We start from the raw sequence: 14700 nt of genomic DNA on the forward strand, positions 1-14700 counted from the left end.
CTGTTTGTGTTTGCATCAATAAAGACGTTGACAATTCCACTTAAATTAAAAGTCATTCCAAGCAAAGGCTCACAATTGTGTTATAGAATAAAGAGGAAAATTATGTAGAGAAAAAAGTGCTAAAATTTAATATCCCCTTCCTTCAGTTGGTGCGTTTCCTGTTTCTGGAGTAAATGAAAGTGCCTTTGTCTTAGTGGGTAGGTCAAATTGGCAGTGGATATGTTACTCTGACGCCCTTTGAATGTGTAAAAGGCAGACAGGCCCAACAGTCCCTGTTGTTATAATAATAGTAACGATAATAACCATATTATTGAACTTGTACACTGAGTATTCACTCAACAAATATTTATTGTGTAGTTACTAAGTGCCACTCGATTTTCTGCATTTTAGTGATAAAGTGGAGAGGAGAGACAAAGTTTTAGTTCCATGAATCTTATAATAAAGAAATGTAAAGCACGACAGGTGGTAATAAAAGCCAGAAGAAAAATAAAAAGGGATAGGAAATAGTAGATGTTGCTATTGTATATTCTAAGGTAAAAGAAGTTTGCACTGCCATTTGAGCAGAGAACTAAAGAAGTGAGGGGGTGAGACATATTAAGTAAAGGTAATTCAGGAGGAGGAAATAGCATGTGCAAAGAATCTGCGGGGAAACCATGTCCAGCGTGTTGGGAGAATGGCACTGAGGTCAGCATAGGTGAAGTAAAATGAGCAAACAGGAGAGTAAATGAGGACACACAGCCTTACTTTCAGACATTTTAGGTACTTTGCCTTTTCCTGTGAGTGAGATGAAAATTCACTGGGTTATATTCAGAACAGTGACATGCTTTCTCTGACTTTCATTTTTAAAAATTTACTCTAGATAGTAGACCACAGAGGGGCAAGAACATAAGCAGTTAAAAAGTGATTGTGTTATTCATGAGAGATAATGGTGACTTGGACCAGGTGGATTGCTGTAGATAGGTAGACAATTACCAATCTTCCATATGTATTTATAAGGTATAACTAAAATAATTTCCTGAAAGACTGACTGTGGGTTATAAGAGAAAGAGAAGGGTAAAAGATAACTCCAACAATTTGGGACAGACCAACTGGAACATGGAGTATCATTTATTGGGGTGGAGTTGATGAAAGGGGAGCAGGTTTAGGGATGGAGTAAATCAGGAATTTGTTTTAGGAGATGTTAATGTTCAGATACTATTCAGATACAAGGGTGAAAATTTCTAGCAGGCAGCTGGATTACATGTTTAGCGCAAAAGATCTGGTTTGAAGAGCTAAATTTGGAACTCACCTTATATAAGTAATATTTAATACTACAAAATTGGATAAGATAATGAATACTTACTATGTACTAGGCACTCAACTCAGCATTTGCAATACCTCAACTCATTTAACAGTTTCAGGAAAGATATGTCAATTTTACAAATTGAGTATTGTGTTAAAATTGTTAGTGTTAACTAACAACTGTAGTTAACTGAACTAAACTAATAACATAACTTGACCAAGATCTTGTCTCTGGAATTCTAAAGATCCTATCTAAACACCAGTGCATTTATTCCACTGCCTAATTTTCTCTGGCATAATCTGGTCTAGAAGAGACACTTAAAAGTTGTTAAATAATACAAGGAGATAGCAAGAGTTCTTTACTCTACTGGAGACTATGTAAACAACACAGAGAGAGGTCGACTGATTTACCTAAAATTAGTGTACACTGTTAGGACCAGGAAGCTCATGGCTTTTCCCACTCTTCGTAGCTGGCCAAAGTCAACTCTCTAGGAAGTTTATTTCTTTAAGTCCCATGTTTGTACATTCCTTCCCTCCACTTTCAGACTCCATTCACTCTTAGAAAGACTGTTTTCCTTGCTTTCCAGCACAGCAAACAGAACTCTCCTGTTGCAGCCTGTTACCATTTGTAGAAGCCAGGGTTTTCCAACACTGGTACACTTTGTGGCAGTAGGGCCAGATGTCGGGGAGATAGGGAATAATTCTTTTTTTCTTTTTTTATTATCATACTTTAAGTTCTGGGGCACATGTGGAGAGGGTGCAGGTTTGTTACATAGGTATACAGGTGCCATGGTGGTTTGCTGCACCCATCAACCGGTCATCTACATTAGGTTTTTCTCCTAATGCTATATCACCCCTAGCCCCCCAACCCCCAACAGGCCCTGGTGTGTGATGCACCCCTCCCTGTGTCCATGTGTTCTCATTGTTCAACTCCCACTTATGAGTGAGAACACGTGGTGTTTGGTTTTCTGCTCTTGTGTTAGTTTGCTGAAAATGATGGCTTCGAGCTTCATCCATGTCCCTGCAAAGGACATGAACTCATCCCTTTTTTATGACTGTATAGTATTCCGTGGTGTATATGTGCCACATTTTAAAGAAAATGTGGCAATCTATCATTGATAGATAGATAGGCATAATATCCAGTCTATCACTGATGGGCGTTTGGGTTGGTTCTAAGTCTTTGCTATTATGATATTAACCTTAAAGGTAAACAGGCTAAACGCCCCAATTAAAAGACACAGACTGGCAAATTGGATAAAGAGTCAAGACTCATCCGTGTGCTGTATTCACCGTATATTTGTATCCTATGACTTGCTCGGTCTCCCTTAGAATTGGAGGTTTCCCAGCAATTCACTCAGAAATGGGCTATGAGATAAGAGTCCGATAGGACTGGTTTTGCAAAGTACAGGTCAAAAAGACCCCACCGATAAAATGAGATGTGGTAAAGAAGCCAGTCAAAACCCACCAAAACCAAGAGAGTGAAAAAAGCTATCTCTAATCATCCACACTGCTCATTATAAGCTAATTGTAATGCATTAACGTGCTAAGAGACACTCCCACCAGTGCCATGACAGTTTACAAATGTCATGGCAACTTCCAGAAGCTACGCAATATGGTCTAAAAGTGGGAGCCTTCAGTCCTGGGAATTCTCCTCCCCTTTCCTAGGAATCTAATGAATATTCTGCCCCATGTCTAGCATATGAGCAAGAAATAACCACAAAAATAGCCAGCAAGCAGCCCTTTGGGTTGCTCTGCCTATGGAGTAGCCACTCTCATTCCTTTACTTTCTTAATAAACTTGCTTTCACTTAACACTGTTGACTCGCTCTTGAGAAGCCAAGAACTCATGTGGCCTCCCAGACTGAACCCCAGTTTTGGGGTTTGCCTTGAGACAACTGTGTTTTCATTCCTTCTCCAAGTAGTTTTGGCCAATGTACAACCAGTTCTATAGTTATTTGGAACTTAGCAATATTAGGAACACATGAGACCTTTATTTAACTGTCATTCGTAGGCCATAAAGACCACCATCTCCTTGATTCCAAGCAGTAGGTGTGTAAATCAGAAGGGATCCAATAAAATCCAGGTGATCAAGCAGTAATTGTGGAACGACTGGGAATTCAAATAGGAGTGGATTTTAAAGGTATTAAGCACTTTTCTGGGTTACATCGTAAACTTCCTCGGCCCTAATATCAATGACTTCAGTCCAGAAAAGGAATTATTCTTCCTGGATTAGGTTTTTGCCACTGAGCTAGCATAACCATGATTTACCACCCAAGAGTCAGTCACATTTAACCCTGGAGCACTACACAAGGTTTGCAGTAAAGTACACACATTCTGGAATATTCCAAAGGGGGGATTTACCCGGTAAATCTGAACACTATACTTCAAGTTCTTTATCCTGCTCATTTATTTTCTGCCTCAGGAAACATGCTACCAGTTTTGAGATCTGTTCTACAGTGCCAATAGAAGTTCTCAGTGTCAATGTTTATCATGATGGTTCTCTTTCACATGAGATATTTTTCATCTAATAAAAATTACATGCTATATAATGGGTATAATTGAATATATCTTTCTTGTTTGTATTTTAAATATTACAGTACAAGACATAGGGCTGTAAAAGATGTCAAAACATAATCATGCTCTGGGGAAAATAGGATTTGTTGTATGCTCGAGAGAGCAGCAGATAGAGTCTTCAATTGCTTACTGCAGATCTGCCGTTTCTAATAATAATACAATTGTAGAGGATGGTGTCATTGTGAAACTACAAAAAATGCTTCAGGAAGGACCAATTATCATTCAACTCTAATGCTACTGCTGAATCATCACAGGAAAAATGCATCACAACCATTAATAACCGATAAATGTCATCCATGGTGGAGAAAATATTTAAAAATTCAATGGTTTCCACCTAAGTGGCTCATGAATTATACATTTAATTAAGAAAAGCCAAATGGGAAGGTTTTTAAACTTCCAATTTGGAAGGTTTTTTTTCTTTCCCCATTAAAAGATATACAAATTAAGCACAGCAGTGGCTGATGCTGGAACAAAATAGATAAAAGCCCCCAGTGCACGCTGGCTGTTCAGATGAATGGGAAGAGCCAGCCCATGGGGAGAAGGGAGCAGGGGAGGGTGAGAAATACTATGACAGCAAAGACTTGCAGCTTTACATCTTCACCAATTCAGAGGGCACAAAAGGGCGCCTTGATGGTACTCCCAGAGCTGCTGCTAAATCTATTCCCCTCTGCTTCTTCACTTGTAAAAATGAAGAGTAGGACTGGCAGGTCTCACAAATTCCTGCCATCCCAGACATTTTATGAATTTATAAACTAAGAAATAGCCTTTTCTCCGGACTCCAACACACCACTCAAATGCAAATGTACAAGGTGGTCCACCATTCAAAATCCAGGTGTTTCCCTTCCCAGTGTGATTATGCAGAGGAGATGGAATTTTATCATTTTTATCAATGATTTCCAAAGTGTAGCTCCAGATCCCCCAGTGTCATTGTCACCTGGGAGCTTGTTAGCAACACAGATTTTCTGACCCCTCCTCAGACTTACTGAATCACAGAGTCTGAGGGTGGAGCCCAGCGGCTTGTGGTTTAGCAAGTCTTTCAAGGGGTTCTGATGCATGAAGTTTTAGAACCTCTGCTTCAGAGAGGACCATTTAAGAGGGAAAATTTACTTCTTCAAGTTTTTATATCAGTTCTACTCCCTGATAATATCACCAATAAGTACTTTACAGTAATTGCAAATGACAGTTTAACTTATTAATCTATGACTTAAGAAATTGGACGCAGGACAGGCAATGTTAATGGAGGAGGGAATGCACAGTGAGGAACATATGTCTTAGAATGTGAGTAAGGTTGGTTACTTGTGGAGCTTGGGAGTTTTGAAGGAAGGTTAAAGGTGAGGAGGAAAAGTCAAGGAGAGGAAATGAACATAGAAAAAGAGGATCAATTGTAAAGACATTGAAAAGTAGAAAGCTATTGTTATGGGAAAGGGGTTCAGATCCAGACTCCAAGAGAGGGTTCTTGGATCTTGCACAAGAAAGAATGCAGGGTATTTTCATAGAGCAAAATGAAAGTAAGTTTATTAGGAAAGTAAAGGAATAAAAGAATGGCTACTCCATAGACATAGCAGCCCCGAGGGCTGCTGGTTTTCCATTTGTATGGTTATTTCTTGATTATATGCTAAATAATCATTATATGCCTCCCCTTTTTAGACCATATACGGTAACTTTCTGATGCTACCATGGCATTTATAAATTGTTATGGCACTAATGGGAGTGTAGCAGTGAGGACAACCAGAGGTCACTCTCATTGCTATCTTGGTGTTGGTGGGTTTCAGCCGGCTTCTTTACTGAAACTGTTTTATCAATAAGGTCTTTATGATCTCTATCTTGTACTGACCTCCTATCCCATCCTGTAACTTAAAATGCCTTAACTTCCTGCAAATGCAGCCCAGTAGGTTTCAGACTCATTTACACAGTCCCTATTCAAGATGGAGTTGCTCTGGTTCAAAGGCCTCTGACACTATTTTTAGGGAAAGAGCAAAGATTTGGCATGTGAAGAATCTAGGTTCAAGCCCTACTCCTCCCACACATTATGAATACAATTTTGGGAAATTACCTTTGTACTGTTAGTTCTTGCACCCTTTCTGTGTAACGGGCTTATTAGCAATATTTTTTTTTTTTGCCTCATAAAGCAACTGCTGGTATGATGAAATGCAAGGTTTTTTTCTGAATTTATTATTAATCTTTATGTAATCTTCCCTATTTCTGGACTAGATACTTCCAGCAGCTTCTAAATATCCCACTATTAAAGAAGGACACACCACATGTAGGAATAGATTGGAAAGTTTTAGCAGCTAAGGTAAAAATGAATTCACCAAGGGAGAGAGGAAAATTACAGTCTCAGGTCCCAAGATTACAGGTTGAAGAATACAAAGATTTCTTGGGCACTAGCGGCAACCTGTAATTTTTGTTAAGTGAAAGGGGTGACATTGGATTTCACAGAGCTAAAGCGTATTTCTCTCCACAAATAGGCATTGAATAAGGATCCGTAAGCTGAGACATGGCCCTGGGAATTTGCTCAAGATTGTCTTTATTTCACAAAAAGGTTCAAAAGATGAGGAGTCAATGACAACAGGGGAATCTGAACTACATTTTTTCCCTCCTCTTTATTTTGAAGAAAAATTTACTGTCTAGATGATTCTGGTTTCAAACAAAAACCCTTTGAGCATCTCTTTGGTGGAGACAGCAACAGGCTTAGAAGTGAGGCAGCAAAGAACGTCAGTAAAGAAACTTTGAAGCAAGAGACCACATGGAATGATGAAAGACTCCAATAGGGACTTGCAAAAGAAAATAAAGACTCAATACATGAGAACAGCACAAGAATCTCAAAGCATTTTTCAAAAATTAAAAGCAAATTGTGTTTATGCATACTTGATCCAAAAGCATAGACTCGACTCGTAGGGAGATCAAAGGAATGTTGAGGGTGGAGTAAACCATTCATAGAAGCTTAGGTTTAATCCCCATCCATTGTCAAAATAATCTTTTTTTGCAACATCCCAAGTAGTATTCATCCACACTCTGCTTGATCATGTCTAATGATAAAGAGCTCACAACCTAGTAAATCATCTACTGCTATCCTTCTAAAATGTAGACTGTTCTTTATTATATTAAGTCCAACAGCATTCTGTCACCTCCAACAGTCCCAAGTCCTACTTTTGCCTTCTGGACATTGATAGAGAGGGTTTTATTTAACTTTTTATGCACATGGCAACCCTTCAATGTAAAAAGACAGTTGTAATAGGCTTCCAAAATCTTTTTTTTCCTGAGCCAAAATCAAAGTTTTATCACTTTCTTTTGTGACTGGCCTTTGCTACATTTTGTTTTTTATCTCTTGATAAACTTGAGATTTTTAATTCCTCTTTCAATAATGGGTGCTCTGAACAAAATATTTCAGTCAATTGCATGCATCATTTGGAGGGTGTTGAAAACACAGATTCCATGATACCTGGCTCAGACAGAATAAATAAAACTAAATTGCTAAGAATTGAGTTAGCTATTTGTATTTTAGCAAGCTTCTTTAGTGATTCTAATGTGCATCAGGTTTGGGAACCAATGCCTGCATAAAACATAAAACATCAATTTGAACAGTTCAGAGTAAGAATAAGAAATGTTATCCACCCTGTTTTTACAAGTTGCAGCTCATTCTAGTGTTTAGCCTTTCTGACACTATTCTTATCCTGTTGATTCTTTCTTCCATTTACACAAAAAAATGCATAGTAATTTAAAATTATAATATGACAGAAACACATTACAAAGAGAGTAAAAGCCTTTTGTATTTCCCTCCACTCACTCTGAGAAAACCACTGTATACATCTCCAGGTTTTTAAATGTAAGAATTTGCATAACCATCACACACACACACACACACACACACACACACAGAAGTTGCCACACTCATAACATGCTTTTTACATAACAATACTACTTAGGTTTTTTTCCCACCTGAAACTACTTTTATGGTTTAATGACACTTTTTGCATTTTCTCTCTTCATGCACAAGTAGCATTTCTGTGTTCTCGTTGTTCCTGGTCAAATCTTTACTTCGTGTCTTCTTCACTCCTGGGAATGATACCAGGGTTGTGTCTGCAGAGATAAATTTCTTTTTACTGCCATCATTTATAAATTGTTGTGAGAAATTAATTACTTTGTTCCTCCCCACTATTAACAGTTTAACTTTTTCCTTCTTTCTCTTTCCTTCCTTCCACCTTTCCTTTCTCCCTTTTTTCTTTCTCCTTTTTTCCTTTATTTCTTCCTTCCTAAAATCTCATTCCTTAAGTATGTGGTTCATGCTTCACACAATATTTTTCTTGATGGAAGCGATGACAAAATGACAATATTCCCTCATTCCCATTTTCAAGAGTTTGTCTCTATGGATCGGATTTAAGTCCAAAATAGCTGTCAGTTTGTTTTGTCACCTTTTACTTTTGGGAATTTAAATTTAGTAAGGTTAGTGAAGAATGTTTCAGGTGGTCTGTTCCCAGCTGAGGAAACCTACTAGAACATATCAGAAATAATTAGCTTCTTTTGTCTCTGCCATGTCTTGCTTCTGTGCCAGTTTTTAATGGAAGTACAGTTGGCAAATAGCAGCTCAGCTCTCTGTTTGGACAAGAGGCTCTGAGAAGCATAAACTACTACTCCCCTGTGAGTTACAATTCCAAAGTGTATGAGGGTCCATCCAAGTGAAGACTTTTTTTGACTTAGCTGCAGTATATTCCCCTTCTCCACCTTGAGTACCGATATACTCCACCTATTTTGAGAGTCCTCTTTGGACCAGCTATATTCTTCTACTTCCCTAGATATTCTACCTAGTTTCCGCAGTACACCTAATGTCTTAGCTTCAGGAAGAAATATATTGACCAAGTTTTAATATATATGCATATTTGCCTTTGCTAAAAGATTTCTGGCTAAAAAAAGAAATTGACAGCATGCGATTTTTGTGAGGCTGTGGGAAAATTGGAACTCTCAAATGTTGCTGGTGGAAGTATAAACTGGTACAACCACTTTAGAAAATTCTTTTGTCATTTCTTATAAAGTTAAACATACATCTACATTATAGCTTACTCCCAGGAATCTAGGCAAGAGTAATAAAAATGTACACTGACAGTCTTAGACAAGGATGCTTATTTCAGCCTAATACATAATGACCTCAGTCTGCAAATAATCCAAATGCTCATCAACAGGAAGGTGTCTAATCAAATTGTGGTGTATTCACAAAATGGAGTACTACCCACAGTATAATGGAAGAAAGGACTTATAGTCATGAAAACAATAGGTGAACCTTAAAATCATGTTAAATGAAAGAAATCAGACATAAAATAGTACATTCTTTTTGTCTTATTATGACATACAAATGACAGCAGAAATAATCTATGATGATAGAAATCCAGTAGTGGTTGCAGCGGTAGAAAAAAACATGACACAATTTCTGATGACATGGAAATCTTCCTTATTTTACTTGGGGAATGATGGTTACATGGGGTATATAATGGTCACAAGTGATTAAACAGAAGACAAATTCTGTGCATTTTAAGATATGCTCATTATGTCATTTATACAGTTACCTACAAGATTTCCAGAGATGGACTGATTGATGTTCACTAAAAGCAATGTGTGCCCTGTTTCATCTTCATGCTCTTGATAGTTACTTGGAGAAATACTTGTCTACTCCTCCATCACTTAGATAGCTCTAGTTTATCCTGCTGGTTTCAAAATGGAATTACTTCTTAGAAGTCTTTCTGATGACACACCATTCTAGGCTCCTTCTCTGGGCTCCCTATAATGCCTTTGTCAAGGCATATGTCTTCCTACATTGAGATTATCCACATTATTGGCAATTAGCAGTAACTGGTGTGACCTTTATAGGGCACAGGTTTTGTTTGGTTTTACTCTAAGACCTAAAATGGTCACAGAATAGCTGCTTAAAATTATGTAATAATCAGGCCAGTGCAGTAGCTCATGCCTGTAATCCTAGCACTTTGGGAGGCTGAGACAGGAGAATCACTTGAGCTCAGGAGTTCGAGACCAGCCTGGGTAACATAGTGAGACCCCGTCTTTATAAAAATAAAAAAGAAATTATGTAATGATCAAATGAGTGAACTTCAAGATCTGTGATAGACTTTTTGAACTTAAATTTTTAAGTTAAATTTTAAACAAGTACCTGTAAGTATGTTTAATTCTTCTGATAATGCATTGAGAAACACTGCTTTGAAGCAGCATAAGTTTTTCTGAAGGAATTCCATGTGCATTTGGAACCATTATTACTTTATACATCTTATGGCATTTCTTAATAAACTCATCCACTTATTTCCATAACGTCTTATTGTTACATCCTTAATCCCAAAAGTTAATGATGGGCAGAGTGCCCACATAATTTATCATCTAACCTGAGCTATATTTCAATATAAGGAAATATTATAATTACACCAGATGACAGCTATCAACTGAGCAAATAGAGGCACAATTTTCTTCTAATTATGGGGAAGTAGGACAAAGAATTTTCAGAATGCAGTAAGGACATATGGTTTTGTTTTTGTTTTGTTTTCTTTTTTTCTTGTTTTTCAGATTTATCTTATGCATGGACCTTCAATGATAACCCCTTATACGTCCAAGAGGACAATAGGCGATTTGTATCTCAAGAGACGGGAAACTTGTACATTGCCAAAGTGGAACCATCAGATGTGGGCAACTATACTTGCTTTATAACAAACAAAGAGGCCCAAAGAAGTGTTCAAGGTCCACCCACTCCATTAGTGCAGCGCACTGATGGTAAGAGAATGAGTTCTCTTGGGAATATACTTTATCTGTGTTCCTTAAAGCCTGGGAAGATTCGTAAAGCTTTCTGTTTCCTTCTTGTTTGGTGGAGCCAAGTTATCTATGAGTTTAGGTTCAATTCACAAATACGTAAACCATAAATATAAGAGAAAATTATCTAATTCATCCACATGGTGCAGTAGACATGGTTCTGGGTATACCAAGCCATCTCCTTTCTGGCATTGAAACAGCTTGTCTTTTTTTTTTTTTTTGCTTAAAGACTACTTTATAAAAACAAAAATGATATTTGGGGGAGTTGGCGTGTGTGTATGTGTGCACGTGTGGGTGCTGCCAAACTTATATAATTGACTTAATATATTTTTAATGAACATATGTTGCAGCTACTTTTTAATGCCCCCTTTTTTTCATATTTGCCCTTTTTTTGTTCACCCTTTGTTTACATGGCTGGCAAAATGGAGGGAAAAGTTCATATCCAAGGAAAGCAAAGCAAACCAACATTAATTATGAGCATTCCAGAGAAGAATGAAACACAAGATTTATACTAATTATATTCCTCCAAGGAACATAATTCAGATTAGTCTCTGACGAGTTTTGTAGCTTGGTCGAGTCATAGCTGGTACAAGATTTAGAGAGCCAGAAAGTTTAAGGAAGTCATTGAAGTGGAAAAATTCTCTAGTTGTTTTTTAATTAAATGTTCACAGTGGGATTCGTAAAGATAGAACATTTGTTGGTGCATTTTATGATTGTATTCAGGACTTGAAATGCAATACCTCGTGGAGATTTTCTCCCCTCTGAAGAGCTGAAGAAAAGCAAGAATATAATGCTAATAAAGGATAACAGAATTGTGGAACAAGTCCCATAGAAGGAGTTCTTATAATAGAGCTTTTATAATCACTAACCACCCAAATATATTTGAAAGGTCTTCATTAAGATTTCAGCAACCATTAGACTTATTCCTAAGTTCAATTTCTCTCATTCAATGAATACTCCTGTTTATGACCAGAAGAATTCATGAGCCAACAATATGCTTGGAGATTCTACCATGTTTTTCCTTTTTTTGTTTGCTGTCTACTCTGAGTTTCTGCTTCTTCCCTTCTTAATTTCTTCCTTTTTCTATCCACTCTATTCCCTTGAACACATTTACAGGAAAAGTAGAGCAAAAGCATTATATATAACACAAAAATCAAACCTCTTTTACACGTGAGCATATAAGAAATATCAGACATCAAGAAAGTGAAAAAGAATAAAATCTACCAACTTAGTTGATTGAAGTAGTACTCACTACCTTCTCACCATAAGCTCTTTCGATGTTTATAATGGTCAAGGTCTTAAAAATGAAGTATTTTTGTTTCATATATATTTTGTAATTTTTACTTTTTCTACAATTATATTAGCAACCAACAATGTATTTATTTTAGGAATGTATTACTCTGTTGTTTGGTATATATATTAAAAATGATCAAAGTATTTAAATAATCTTGAGATGTCACTGATTAAATTAATTAAGTTAATGAAAATAGCATACAGATATATTTCTGTTACAACTCCTCTGGTAGGTAGTATATTTACAATAGGCTATACCATTATCTTATTCTTATCTTAGCACATATCCAATTTCTTGGATGGAAAATTTTAAAACTTAAAACAAATTTTTATAGGTATACAGCAAACTTATTTAGCAGCAAAACTTTATTGTACTAATATGTGAATATTTACATTTTTATCCTAATTAATGTGATGACTTTATACGTTTTGATGCAGAACTACTGTTATTTTGGATTAAGACCTACTACAGTGGACTTCTTACAGTATTAGCTGAAAAATTCCTGTTTTTTTTTTTTTTTTTATTAATCAGATCTGGCTCTCTTGAGTTTCCTGAAAGGTAGATAAACATGGATATTACTAGAAAAGTAGAAAAGTATCTTTTTTGAAAACACAGAAGCATTTTAGAATCTATATGTATCCAATTCTTAACTGAAAGCCCTAATTCTTATTAAGAAGAAATAATCAGGTTTTGGTTAATGAAGAACTTACTTCATAGAAAACTTCTATTCTCCAGAAATGCTGCTAGCTCTTTTGATATTTAACAGGTGTGATGGGGGAATATGAACCAAAGATTGAAGTGCGTTTTCCTGAAACTATACAAGCTGCAAAGGATTCATCTGTAAAACTGGAATGTTTTGCCCTTGGAAAGTAAGGTTTTTGTTTTTGTTTTCCTGGTTGCTTTAAATTTTTTTTATTAAAAAGGCTTTTTGTTATTCAAATATTGCTCTAAGGTAAATTACCAAGTAGATTTCAAATGCTAGAACTTTCAATGGAACTTTCTGATTTGAATTTATACAAACATGTCTAATACTGAGACAATGACCAGGGCTGCAATTGAAAATAATCAGGGCTGCAATTCTCCCCTACAGGTGCTGATATTTCCTTTAGTTTAAGCATAATAAGACCCATTTAGGCAGCACATTGCAAGGAAAGAAGTGCACTTGTATAAGATAATGGGCAAGTCACTAAACCTTTCACATATCCTTCACTCCGTCTTGTCCTATATCCAGAAATACATTGCCTGGAGTATTTCCTTGCTTAATTAACTAACAATTCTGATAAATAAAAAACCACTGCTCGTTTCCAAAATAAGACTAATTAAAGTCCATTGTTCATAGTGGATAATTAGAATTGAGCCCAACCTTCCCTGATAGTGGAGGCATTTTGTTTCACTCAGATAAGTATTCATTAGGAACAGGTTTGGAATACTTTTAAGCCATCAAAATACCTACATTTTTGCATGGGATATCTAGAACACCTCTTTGCTTTTTGGTGGTATACAAATTTCATTTTTGTGCCTATAAACACCAGAAAAAAAAAAAAGAGAGACAGACTAGACTGTCATTTTCAAATGTTAGTATGCATGTGAGTTACCTGGGGACACGGTTAAATTCATATTCTGACTCTAGAGGTCTGGGGTGATGTTTGATTCCTCCATTTCTAATAAGCTCCCATATATTAGTCACGCTTCTTATAAACAGAACATACGTTGAATAGTAAAAGACTTGACTGACTCAGAGGTAAGTTCGGAGGGCTTACCTCTAAATCCAAAGTCTATTCCTAATGTGGCCATCACATTTAGAAATAGTGACTTAGTGTCGAAATTCTGGAAAACATCCTTAAATGTCTCAGTCATTGTATTAAGTTAAACATACTCAGCAATCCAAATAATCGTGGTTACTAAATCTTAGTTTGTTTTCTATAGATGGAATTTTGCATATCTTTAAATTAAATTTCTCAGAATAGTCATTTCGCATGGATTTAAGAGACCATATTTTATTTTCGTACAGTATGGGTCTCATAGCATTTATCAAACACATAATTATTGATTGATTAAATGATTCTTAAGAAAGTGACAAACAGGGGCTTTACATCAGTTTTTATTATTTGCCTGCCTTTTAAGACATGATGAACTTTCACCATTTTCAGTCTTTTTCAGAAGTTAAGGTTTATAAAAATATTAAATGTCATCAAATTCTTTGATAATTAGATAATTAATTTAAAAAGAAAACCAATGAAAGAGAGTATCTGAAAAGAATATTAATAGCTTATTTAATCATATTTGGCATCAGGAAATATAGATTGCTGAAATTAAAAAAGGGTTTTTCACAATAAAATAATTGAAAATGTTGAGGCTATTTCTCAAGAATCTAATGAAAATAATTTCATTTGCTAAGCACCTATAACTAAGCATTTATGATACAATATATATAATTGTCATAATCTTGCAGGGCAAATTATGTTTTCATTACATATGAAAAACTGAAGCTCAGATTGGAGAAGTAACCTGTTCAATTTTATGTTTCTATTCAGAGGAAGCGAGCAATTCAAACCTAGGCCCACCTGATTTTAAATTCTGAATTTAGGAACTTCTAAGTAAATGGTAAGATAACTGCTTTTGAAATCCTGGGAGACAGATTCAATTTCCAATTTTCTCAAGAGTTATTTGATTGTTAGCAAACATGCTTATAATCTCTATGAATTATCATATTTTCATCCAAAAGGAGTTATGATGATTCCTACCTTGTGTGTT

At 36.0% G+C, this 14700-nt stretch overlaps 1 protein-coding gene across 3 annotated transcripts in view; it reads left to right on the plus strand.

The window, feature by feature from the left end:
* Positions 1–14700, plus strand: part of CNTN6 (contactin 6) — a 306520-nt gene that overhangs the window by 189149 nt on the left and 102671 nt on the right. For all 3 annotated transcript variants that reach the window (XM_011937225.1, XM_011937224.1, XM_011937226.1), the window contains 2 exons: positions 10413–10616; positions 12713–12815. In XM_011937225.1, the coding sequence (XP_011792615.1) occupies positions 10413–10616; positions 12713–12815 (307 nt within the window). The remainder of the gene's footprint in view (positions 1–10412; positions 10617–12712; positions 12816–14700) is intronic.

Source organism: Colobus angolensis, unplaced genomic scaffold (genome assembly GCF_000951035.1).
Source record: "Colobus angolensis palliatus isolate OR3802 unplaced genomic scaffold, Cang.pa_1.0 Scaffold160, whole genome shotgun sequence".
Classification (NCBI taxonomy): domain Eukaryota; kingdom Metazoa; phylum Chordata; class Mammalia; order Primates; family Cercopithecidae; genus Colobus; species Colobus angolensis.